This window comes from Motacilla alba, chromosome 2 (genome assembly GCF_015832195.1).
Source record: "Motacilla alba alba isolate MOTALB_02 chromosome 2, Motacilla_alba_V1.0_pri, whole genome shotgun sequence".
Classification (NCBI taxonomy): domain Eukaryota; kingdom Metazoa; phylum Chordata; class Aves; order Passeriformes; family Motacillidae; genus Motacilla; species Motacilla alba.
In genome coordinates this window covers 25520455-25532645 of record NC_052017.1, presented here as the reverse complement: position 1 = coordinate 25532645, position 12191 = coordinate 25520455, and the positions used below count along the sequence as shown (strand labels likewise).

The 12191-nt window shown below is 40.3% G+C and overlaps 1 protein-coding gene across 7 annotated transcripts in view; it reads left to right on the top strand.

Annotated features, from left to right (window-relative positions):
• Positions 1-6857, top strand: part of ICA1 (islet cell autoantigen 1) — a 66420-nt gene extending 59563 nt beyond the window's left edge. For 4 of the 7 annotated variants that reach the window (XM_038127383.1, XM_038127379.1, XM_038127380.1 and 1 more), the window contains 2 exons: positions 4091-4186; positions 5916-6854. In XM_038127383.1, coding sequence (XP_037983311.1) covers positions 4091-4186; positions 5916-6037 — 218 coding nt within the window. In that variant the 3' untranslated portion in view covers positions 6038-6854. Of the gene's footprint in view, positions 1-4090; positions 4187-5915 lie in introns of all 7 variants that reach the window. The other 3 variants (XM_038127385.1, XM_038127384.1, XM_038127381.1) reach the window with 2 other exon arrangements.
• Positions 6858-12191: the final 5334 nt, after the last annotated feature.

Below are 12191 nucleotides of genomic sequence, written 5' to 3'. Positions count from 1 at the left end.
CAGCACCTACCTTTGTGCTCCTTGCAGTCTGGCTGGATCTTCTGTAGGGCTTTGCAAGCTGGAGGGGACCTTGCCTTTTTGGGCTTTGTCCCAAGTCATTTAAATCTCACTTGGGAAAGAGCAATACAGGAAACAGTAGCCGGCTGATCCTATCCTGGAAACTGTTTCTTGGAACCCATGCAACTGGAAGAGTCATACATGAGGTAAAATGACCTGTGACATCTTGGCAGGAATAAGAAAGTCAGATTTACTTTATAATTAATACAGTTGCTACCAGCACCCCTAAAGCAAGATACCTCGGTCCATTGGCTTCAGCACTTAGATGAAAAATGGAGAATGACATTTGTAATGATGCACAGGTTTAGATGTAGTTTTATAAGGTACATGGTTTTTAAGCAAATTTCTAAAAATAGCAAAAGAAATATTATGAGATTGATTTTTTTTCCACAGCTTTAAATGTTTTAAAATATATTTTACATTTCAGTGCAATTTACATTTTTAAATGTAAATGTGTTTTTAAAGGAAAAGTATTTTTTAGGTATAAATAGCAAGCAGAGTTGTGCATCCTTTCTGATGTGGCTGTTAGCTTTCATTTGCACTGGCATTGGGTGCAGTGTTAGAGACTTCAAAATCAGAATTCAGTAATGTTGCATTCAAGGAATAGTAGAAATGGAAAATCCATTCCAGTCAACATGGTATTCCAAAATATTTTTCAGTAAAAAAACCAATAAAGCGTAAAATATGTGGATTTTTTCAAATGGGTTTCCAAGGTTTTGGCAGAAGATTGTGGTAATTTATGTACCGGCACTTGAAAAGTCATGGTCAGTCAGCTGAGTGATTATATCTGAAAATAATCTTTCTAAATGTTTTGTTTCTTGTTTTTGCTTTCTAAGTATTTCCAAGATTTTGTTTCCTATTTTTAACAGAAGATTAAATTTGGTCCATTTTATATCTTGTAAAAACTGAGCTTTTATCTTAAACCACATTTCATTTCACTTCAGAACTTTTCTTTCAAACCTTATCATTAAAAATGGGAAGAGAGACTTTTTTTTTAAATACTAACTGGAGTATAAGCATATGCAGACATACATGTTGAAAATATTAGAATATATAAATTGTATTTTTACTGAGGACTTGTGATACATCCCCTGCATTTATTTCCCTAACTGGCAGGATTGCTTAATAATTATTCAGTGTGAGGTGCTACACTGTAGCCTCAATGTTGCATACTTCCTGTGTGAATTTGGCCTTAAGACCATAAAGATTCTTAAAACTCACATGCTTAACTTTAAGCACATTAACTTTTCTATTAACTTCAGTGGGATTACTTACTTATTTTACGTTAAGCACGCTCATAAATCTTTGGGGCTTTGTTTTCTCTCTGCCTCAGATCTTAATCTGTAAAACAGGCACAATGCTATGCAGGTTATAAACTGTTACAGTCAGGAATTCCCAGCTCAGAGTTTTCTCTGGCTGTATTTATAGGCAGGATCCAGCACAATGGGACTCTGAATTGCTACAGGGCTACCAGGTGCTGGTTTAAAATACATATAAATGTGTGTGTGTATATATAATAGAAACAAAGCATGCTCCCAATATATCTTTTAGATTCTCCTCCAGATACAGCTCTGTAGTTCAGTTGCCTTTCTACTTTTTCAGAGGGAGCATTGGCTTTCTCTTTTCATGATGTTTATGGCCTCATTTACTTACTCATTCGTACCATTAAGGGCTCCTCTTTATCTTCCCTACATGTGCGTGTATTCTAGTTCATAAGAAAATGCACGGTTCACCATAAATTTAATCATTGCAGTGTTGGTGAAGATGTTTGCTGAACAGCAAGCTGTTTGGTTTCCTTGCTGTCTTGGCAATAACCTTTTGTCTGCTCACATAACAAAGCCATCCTGTGAACAGGCAAACCAAAACAGGCTTAGGGCCAACAACTGCTTTCAAACTGATAGGCTGTGGTTTGGTTTTGAAAGGCAAAGTTGTTCTCTGTATCTCACTAAAAATTTAATTCATGAAAGTATTTCATACAAATTCTGTGTCAGTCTTTCCCAGTACCTTCATAAATCAGTAATTTCATTATGAAAGCATCACATATTTTCTGGAGTGTATTTCGTTGGATTTTTTTGTTGCTGTTGTTAGGAGGTTCTTGTTTTCTAAGTGAGCTACCTGCATTTCATTAAATGACAGCCAGGCCACAGCATCTCTCACGGATGTGCTGCCTACCAGGCCTTAGTCCAGGGACTCAAAAAGAGGGAGGGCTCCAAAGGAGTTCACTGGTCTGAAGTGCTTTGCTCCCTGACCTGCCAAGCACACCAGTGTAAAGGAACATCAGTGATGTTGCCAGAAGCGAGTTTGTGATTTTTCTGAAGTCGCTGTGACTTGCACAGACAGTTTCTGGCAGAGATCCCATTCATTTCTATCAGATTAGGATTTGACCCTCTTTGTTCAAGCAGCTGAATTTACCTGTTGTCATTCACTGCCATATCAAACACTTTCTCACAATGCCTCTCCAAGCACACAAAAGCATTGCAGTCTACTGTAGTTCTGTATTATGTCCTCTACCATTCTTGTTTTATAAGACAAGCAGAGAAAATGCCTGGAAAAGTATGTCATTCTGCAGGGGTAATGCCATGCTTTCCATTATTATCTTTCAGGTTTGCTTATTTGAATGATTAAACTCTCAAGACCTCACTTTCAGAGGGCAGAAGCTGGCCTCACAAGCCTTTATCACCTTTTTCTAGAGCAAATACATGTCAGCACTCTGCATCCAGATTTTGAAGAAGTTTTTTGTTAGTTTCCTTAGAGATAGGTACAGAGGATGTTTGTGGCTTTAAATTTCCTTCCTAATTCATGTGATTTTACAGAAAAACTCTTCTTGCCTCTTTTTAAAACAAAGCTTGGGCTTTAGACCTTTAATGGGCAGGGTAAGATCAGAGAGTGATGAGAATATCTACTGAGAGAGAAAGGGTTGATGTGACTGATGTGGTTGTTGCATTACCTGTCAGCATGCTGGGTGCCAGTATCTGACACGGCTCCCAAAAGAGCAGAAAGTAAGGGGACAAAGGACAAAAAGAGTAAAAAAGGATGTGAACGCATGCACTTGTAGGAAAAAAGAGACTGAATAAGGAAATGATAGCTGGGTGCATAGATGAGCATCCTGTTTGTGATACTGCCAAATTAGATGGATAATTGACCAGGCCAAACTTAAAGGATATATTAATTAAATTAGAAATACTATCTCCAGTCCTCTAAATGTAATAAAGCACATGAATTTAAATATCTTAAGCGAGGGACAAAAATATTGGTTTTTTCCTAATATGTTTCTGCAGTATACTACCCCTAGTTCATTTTGCCAGCCTGTTCATCTGGCCTTATTAACTGTATTTATCATTACTCTTTTGTGGATATAGAATATGCATGGAAGAACAAAAAATTATTTCACTTTTTCCTGCATAGTTGCTCACTTCTTCCTGAGAATCTCCTTTCAAATAAAGAGAAAAAAGAAATAGTCCATTAAAATGTAGTTTTAAATTAACTTGAAGTAATTAATCTTGAATTTAATTCTTCAGTGTTTTGCAATGAATTATCTTTTTTTTTTCCAGAATTACTTCAAAATTAACTGAAAAATTTAGTGTCTCTAAATAAGGTTTTGTCTGGAACAATGGATGAAATTAGTCTTTGGACTTGGAAAAAATGTTTATTATGTGTGGTATTTCTACCCAAATATAAGTGATTCTTTTTCCTACAGCTGTGTTTGACTTGATTACTGAACTGGCTTTTCTGTGAATGAGTATTAACTGTGATTCAATAATAAAAAACAAAAATATTTTCTAGCCAGGTGAAAGGTTTGAAAAGAGTATAGTTGCCTGAAGCTGGAGATGATGAAAGTGATCTAGAGATACTCTCTTGTAAAAAGGGTGTTGCTCCGATGTAGGTCTGACTGCTGACTTTGTGTGTACAAGGACAGATACAAATGGCCATAAATGTAATGCTCTGCTCCTCTGTCTGATGCTGCCAGACACTGGGCAGTTGGAGTTAACAAAGTAACTCCTCATACTAATGCTGCTATGTTAATGAATTTTAGGATGGGCCGCCAGCAGTGTGAGCCCACCATCAATACCACAGCCAGCACAGAAACCACACAGCCTGAATGTGAGTGATGACAAGACGCCTGTGAAAGGTGATGATCATGTATTTTTTCCAGTTACTTGGCTTTTCCTTTTTAGCTCTTGCATTTTGTATAGGGTCTCATGTCTTCTCAGTCACTGTGGTAACAAAATTTATTTTTGTAGTAGTTACAGCTCAATCTTGTGCTCCCTGATTACTCTGTTTCACCTTGATTAGGTGTATGATATGTGTGTGTATGTATATTTTTGGTGGGCTTAGTGCTAATCACATGTCAAAAGAGTAATTTACTGTATAACAAAGGAATTGAAGCTACAGTTTCTTTTACCTATTTTAATTTAGACTCACACAGAATAGCATCTGCATGCACTTTGTCTGAGCTAAACAATGTTTTTAAGCTATAAGATTTACCATTGTGGCTAAAATACAGGCTGCTGATAAGGCAGAAGAGCCGTAATTGCAAATTTTTTTGATAAACATACATGACATCAGTAATCATCTGTTTAAAACATAATTCAGTTGTTGCAACTGAGCCAAGAGTGCATAGTTCTGCCATCTACTGAGACAATGGCCTGCTGATTTTTGACTAGAATTTCCTGGATAAGTGAGCCAGAATTATGTTGAATTCTGTCACCAGCTTGTAGCCAATTCTGTGCATTCACATTTGATGATACAGAAGAAAGGGGTTACATGTATTCCTTCCCCTGAGATTTTTCAGCTCAGCAGAAAAAACAAAAATAAAGGTAAGGTGTTTTGGAAACTGTTTTGGAAATCAGTGTGATTTTGCAGCCACAGGACCAGCAAAAGGAATGGCCTTCAGCTATTTGGAAATCTGTGGTTCTGAAAGTGGGAGGTACCAAGAGGAGAGGCATGCAGGCAGAGCCTATTTTGTCTGTAAATTCTTTGTGTTGCAAAGAAAGCTTTCATGTGCCATTATCTCTCTGAGAGATAATCTTATTTCACTATCAGTATAATACATGTTGGGCATAGGGCCACAAAAAAAAAAGCAAGTGGAGATGTACCTTCTTCATAGCAGCCAAAGTTGTTACTGCTTTAACCTGAAGATCTGCCCAGTTGGAATAAAAGCAGGCAGATGACCTCTGTGAAATACATATATCAATGTGGACACAGAGGTGCAATAGTCTGCCATTGGATAGATATATATTCCCTATTCACATTTTGTCTATATCCATCAGAATTAAACTAGAAGCTGTACTGGGGACTACCTATCAAATATAACCCCTCTCTTTCTCTCTCCAGCCAGTGCCTTCCCATTAAAACTTCATTCCAGAGGAGTAATGACCTTGTTGGTTGCACACAGGGGAGACAGAACAGTCACATGAATTGGATTTAGGCAAAGGAATTTAGTCCTCTTAGAGAGCTTGAAAGTAAAATTTGCCTTCACTTTCCTTTCCTTTTGCTTGTTTGCAGGCATGTAGGGGCACACTCAAATACCTTTCATGAAACAAAGCTAGACAGAGTGAGATTGTTTCTATTTCTAGTTAAAGTGTTCCTGTACTTACCATGGCAGGAGCCGTATAAAATACACAGCAGACATGTAAAACACTCATTCTTACTAAAGTTCTATATTCTGACAAAGATAGTGTTTTAAAATGCAATCACTCATTCTGATTTTCTTGTCAGAAGTACCCTTGGTAATAAATTAAACAATAGCATGGCATTTGTTTGACCTCAGTCAAACTTTCAGTCAGTTTTGTTTTAAAATGGCTGACAAGTCTGTGCATTTCTTCTTTCTTTCTTTTTTTCTTTTTTTTTTTTTCCAGAATCTACAAAGAATCCTAAAGACTTGACTGCTTGGTTCAGTCTCTTTGCTGACCTTGACCCATTATCCAATCCTGATGCTGTTGGGAAAACTGATAAAGAACATGAATTGCTTAATGCATGAGTCAGCTGCCTCTGGTAACTCACATTCTTCCCTTCATCAACACTATTTTGGAGTTTAAAAAAACTAAATGAAAATTAGTATGCTGTTGTGAAACTATAAAGTATGTGCCATGATAATAAAACTAAAGGGAATTAATCTCCTTTTCTATAGGTACAGTTATTTGCTCTTGTTTTGTATAAAGAGTTCGCATTTATTTTGTATGTGGACTTACAAAAATGAGGTTAAGAATTAGGGCAGATTTCTTGCCAAATTAGATTGTCTGCTGAAAACACTGTCTTTGCCTGGGGTGATGTGGAGCTAACACCGGAGTGAAATACAAATTGCAAACCTATTTTTTTATAATGTTTCTTGAGTAAATTTTAAAAAAATCATGTAACTGAAGAGGCTGCATGAGTCAAACATCTATCATGTATATAATATATCTATTACTGCTGTGTTAAGATGTCAACTAAATTTGTTTTGTTAGTACTCACAGTTGAAAAACCTGTGCTGGAGCTAAATATTGAAGAAGTAAATTTGGGTCTGTGCAGCCATTGAAATTGTGCCCTTTCCAATCTAACTTATTTGACAAACTGCACTACATAAACATAAAGAGGAGTCATGCCCAGGCAGCTTCTTTTTCTGAGTTTTTTCTCCATTGCACCAACAGAATTCGCACTTGTTTGCAGAAGTTTCTTGGAACGGATGCTTTGCCATGCCTTCAATCCATTTCTGTTTCTGTTCTGAGACTTTTTCATCCAGTTTATTTCTGAAGCATGTGTTACTTTAAGCTTGTTGTGACATTAACTCTTTAATAAAATGATTTTGACAAAAACCACAACTTTATTCCCACTAGAATGCTGCTGTGCTGTTGAATTGATACGTAACAAGCACCTGAAGATAAAAGATGACCAGTTTATAGACAGTGCTGAACCCTTTGTTTCTGAATAGTAATCCAAAAGGAAGGACAGTGAGAAAATTTGAACTCAATATGGTGTCCCTTTGCTTCCCCACAAAAAAAGGGAAAAAGGCTCATAGAATTATAAAGGTTGGAAATGGCCTCCAAGACTACTGAGTCCAGCCTTGGAACAAACAGTTCCCCTGCTCACAGCACTCAGTGCTATGTCTGGTTGTCTTTTGAACACTTCCAGGCACTCCACCACCTTCCTGGGCAGCCCATTCCAATGCCTGCCCACCCCTTCAGTGGAGAAATTCTTCCATATGTCCAACCTGGACAGCGCCTGGTGCACCCTGAGGATGTGTCACTAGCCAGTAAAGATCACAAGCTCTATGTACTGTACAGGACCCGCTTTACAATTTATTGTATTCAGCCTTTTTTAATTTGCTTGATTTTCCTTTTATGTTGGTGAAGCATTTCACGACCAGTTATCTGTACACTCAGTTAATCCCTGTTTCATGGTCTAATAGGTAACTAAGTACCTGCAAATAACCATATAAATGTACAAGTTCACTGAATTGGCCAACTTCTTATTGAGTGCAGCAGAACCTTGTTGGACATGTGCACTGAGCAGCAGTAATGTGGTTTTGGTGCCTATCTAAAAAGCCACATGCTAGCAGTGGATGTGAGGTTGGATTGGCCAGAGTTCATCAGGCTCAACCCTCAGCAAGCTTTAAACATCCCTGTTCAAACTATCATGTTCATTATCCCATCCCATCCCATAACCTGGCAGTGTCAAAGTACTTCAGTTGTTGCCAGAGGAGTTCTTCAGATGCTTAGGAGTGGATTTTCACGTCTAATGGGTAAAGATGGTCTGATCTTCTCTTTGCACAGTCCCCAGCCCAGCTGGGGCCCTGAGGCATGTAAGACCTGGAATCTGCTGTCAGTGCTGTACTCTTTCTAAAGGTAAAACTTGGTTCCATCCATCGTATTTGCTGCTCTTTGGTACTGGCAGCTCCCTGCTCAGTGAGCTGCCTTTTCTGCACTCTGTAACTTTCTTGAGCATTAAGAGGGGGTTGAGTTCACACCTTTGGGCTGCAGTTCTGGCAGTAAATAAGACATCTACAAAGGGGATTAACTGGGAAATACCTAAGGTTTACACTGGGGTGCACTTATACTTAGGGTGCTAGTTTGTACTCGTAACGGAGACTGTTTGCCTGAAATCCTCTCCATCCCAAACTTTAATTATCTGCAATGCCAAAAATGTTAGTGTCAGGCACTCGAGGGAGAGCCGGGCTGCTCTTCAGCCCAGCTGGGTTACCACAAAATCATTAAACAGATTCTTGCAACTTCAAGCAAGTCTGTGGTTGCTAAATTTGCTGTGGATTACATTTGTCTGGATGGTTTCTAAAACATTTGTGGACAATTCACTCCAGCATTTTTTAGTAGCTGAAGCAGTTAGGTGTAAAGCAGAGAGGAGGCTGTATTGAGTTCAAAACAGCCAATTAACTGTTCTTAAAGGCTCAAAAAAAGGTTGTTGTTTTTTAGGTCACAGATTCTAGACTCCCGGGAATTAAAAAAAAAAAAAGAAAAAAAAAAGCCAAAACAATCAAAACAAGGCACAAAAAACCAAACTCCTGTCTTGACTGAGACAGTTAAGAGCATTGCAGAGGTTCAGCTAATGATGTTCTAAATCCTTATCCTGTTTTTAGATAGGAAAGCATCAGAATCCTCTTCCATTTCACACAAAGCAAACCACAGGTGCAGGGTTTTTTCTTTTCCCTCCTCACACAAACTGCACTACCAAGTAGTTCATATTAAGCATTGATTTCTTGTAATACATAATTTTTGACATTACTTAAGCTTTGAATCATTTGCAATGCAATTTTTTTCACACTTTCAGATGAAAAAACAAAACAAAACAAAAAACAAGCTAGAGATATTTAAAATGTAATTGATTTTGCTTAAAGAAAAGCAATTGGAATCCCTGTGTATGATGCATTATCATCATAAAGATTTAGTGAAGTTGAAAAACAGAGCAGAAAGCTACAAATCCTGCAAATAGACATTGTTAATGCAAAGTACAGAGCTACAAACAACACTTCCCTGCTAGTGAAGAAGTGTCTGGCACGTGCCTGTCAGCAGCCTGGGCTATGGAGTCACTCCCAGGCCAGTGCCACTGAGAGGGCTGTGCTGTGCTTTCAGGCTTGGGAGAGCAGAGCAGTTCATCATCCTGGTAAAATTACAGATTGATTGTCTACACACATAATGTTCATCTTGATTTAATATGCTTCATTCCAGTTGCATATTCTGATTCAGTAGTGGATTGTTTTAAAATGAAAACAGCTGCAGAACCCCTATGGCAGATGAAAACAGTGGCAATTGATTAACTGTCCTTATTGTGAAGTTATTAAATTTGATGTAATTGATTCTGATGATTCAAGGTTTCTACAAATCTCAGAGCAGCTGCTTCAGAGGAGTTGGACTGTGAGCCTTGGCAATTGGACAGCTCATAGAGAAAACTAACAAGTAACTTTTTAAAGTACCTTTTCTGGCCTTTTGAAATGACCATGATTTATTTCAACAGAGTAGAATGGGACTTACCTTGTTCTATCTGCTGTTTCCATATCCAGCATTGCATGGGCATGACACTAATGTACTTTGAAGCAGGACCGCTTAGCCACAAGCAGCCACCTGCCTTCCCCAAACACCCTTTTAAATTCCTTTCAAACATTAGGGGCTGCACGTGCTAGGAAAAAGTGGGACCACCTGAGCAACAATGTGACCAGCAAGCAGCTTTGCTCCGAGTGGGAATACAGGAAATGTCATGGCCTACAAGCCCTGACAGCATCTGAGCCTGGAAGGGCTCAGCAGAGTAGGAGGTTGGTGTAAGGACACACTACCCAGGTGCTGGCATTATGCTGCCTTTTCCTGGGGCCTCTGTAACTGCTATCTGCATCCTTCCAAGCACATCCCACTATGAGTGCCAGGGAAGACTGGATGAGCAGCACCGAGGAGTGAATGGTGGGTGTTTTGGTGTTGAGGGTATGTGGAGTCAAATAGCCCCAGAACACAGGAAGGTCAACTGGAAGATCCTGTCTTCTCTCAGTGCAGTTCCCAAAGATGCTCAGATGTCAGAGCAGCAGCAAGAATGAACATGGTACAAGCGCAGCTGCCAGTACTGGGTCCCTCCTCACTTCTTCAAGCTTCCTTCCAAGCACTTACTGCAAATCCCCCTCTGGTTAGCCTACTTTTACAACTTCTGCTCCTTGTATCATATTTTTAAACAAGCCACCGTATGGGGGAGGCAGGAAGCAGAGCAACCACCAGGCTTGCCAACAGCCAAGCAGCAGAGGCTTTGCCTCCGCTGAGCAGCAGAAATGCTGAGATGATCTAGCACCTCATTGACCAACCAAGCACCACGGAGCTGCAGGGGCTGCCATCCTCCCTGTGCGTGGGCTCGGCCCAGCACAGTGCACACACCTGCAGTGCACAGGCACAGAGCCTCTCCTGGGACAGTAAACAAGCACACTGTGGCCAAACAGGCCCTGCAGGTCCAGCAAGTCTGGCCTCGGGTAACCAGCCAGCCTCCAGCACCAAGGCAGACTGGCCTTGCAGTCAATCAGACCAGTACCTGGCCATTCATTAACAGTGCTCTCCCAAGCATAAAATTGGCTTTTCCCCTCACTTACTAATTACAAACCTAAGGGCTAAAGTATGGCCCTCCCTTCAAGCCAGACAAGGTGCTTGCCAGCACAGGAGCTCTCCCTGCCAGAGTGGGTCCAGAGGAGGGCCACGAAACCAGTCAGCAGGGCTGGAGCAGCTGTCCTGTAAAGAAAGGCTGAGAGAGCTGGGGTTGTTCAGCCTGGGATGCAAAGTCTCTGGGGGGAGACTTTACTGTGGGGCTTTCTCTTCAATATATACAGTTTGTAAGAAAGACTGAGACAGACATTACTGGGGCCTAAGGACAAGAAGGAGGTTTTTAGCTGAAAGAGTGTAGGGTTTAGATTGCACGTAAGAAATATTTTGTGGTGAGACATTGGTACTGTTTGGCCAGGAGAGTGACAAATGCCCCAGCCCTGGAAATGTTCAAGGTCTGGTTCAATAGGACTATGAAGAACCCCATCTCATAAAAAAAAATGTCCATGGCAGAGGGGTTGAACTAGAAGACCTTTAGAGGTCCCTGCCAATCCAAATCATTCTGCGAGTCCGTAACCAAGCGAGGAGGCTGCTGTTTTCCAGACAGCAGTGTTCAGCTTTTAACTCTGTTCTACCACAGCAAAAGCTTGATGGGCCCAGCCTTGTAATTAATCCCTAGTGGGTTTGCAAAAAATTACAAAATTTCTATGAAGAGAAGCATGCTGTAGCTTGGAAATGGAAGCCTGGCTGACACTACCTGACAGCTATTTACACTGGTTGCTGTCAGAATCCTTTTTGGGATAGGGAGTACCCAAAAAAATTAGGAAAAAAGTAGAGAAGCAATTTCAGAAGAGGGAGCAGACCTACCTAAGCTGTTAAAGAAGTTACAGCCAGTCTTCTCTTTAAACTAAAGTCTTTCATCTATCCCAGAAGCTTACTTTCCGAGGTGCTTCTTTTATTTTGGACTTCTACAGCTATAATGGCAGTAGGAAAGGCCCAAGGACAGGTGTTGGAAGCCTTGTACTTGCTTCATCAATAGGCTGGAGCCAGGTAAAAAACAACTTTAGAAGTGCTACACAATTAAATCATCCGACCCTGTCTCCATCTAGGTGGGTGGATAACAGCTGGCTGCAGGAAACAAGCATGTTGAATGCAACAGGAGCAGGATGCAGCAAGGAAAAAGCCCAAACTCCTATCATTCCAAGTACAATCCTCAAGAATAAACCCTTGACACATAACATACAGGAATTGAAATAATAAGCCACTTTGCTGTTACAGCTGCTTATTTTTCTGGACTGTTTTGGCAGTCTGTGTGGTGCTCCCATGACTGTCTCTGCCTTGAACCTGAGCACCAGAGCTTCAGAGCACCAAAGCTTGACAGCAGAGAGCAGCCCTCACTGTAGCAACTGAGAGTTTCATTTTCAGAAAGATTTTTAGAAGACAACACAAAACATGAGACAAGCCCCATGGGGGACTTTTCTGATCTGTGGTTCAGCTGGGTCTTGGGCTGATCCAGCCTTTTCTGCAAGGTTTCCCTTGGATTTGGAGTCAGCAGCCGTGGTTGCAAGAGCCCAAGGCACAGGAACAATTCAAAGCTCTTTCCCCAAGAGCCAGTCTGGGCTCTGGAAGTCACAGAAG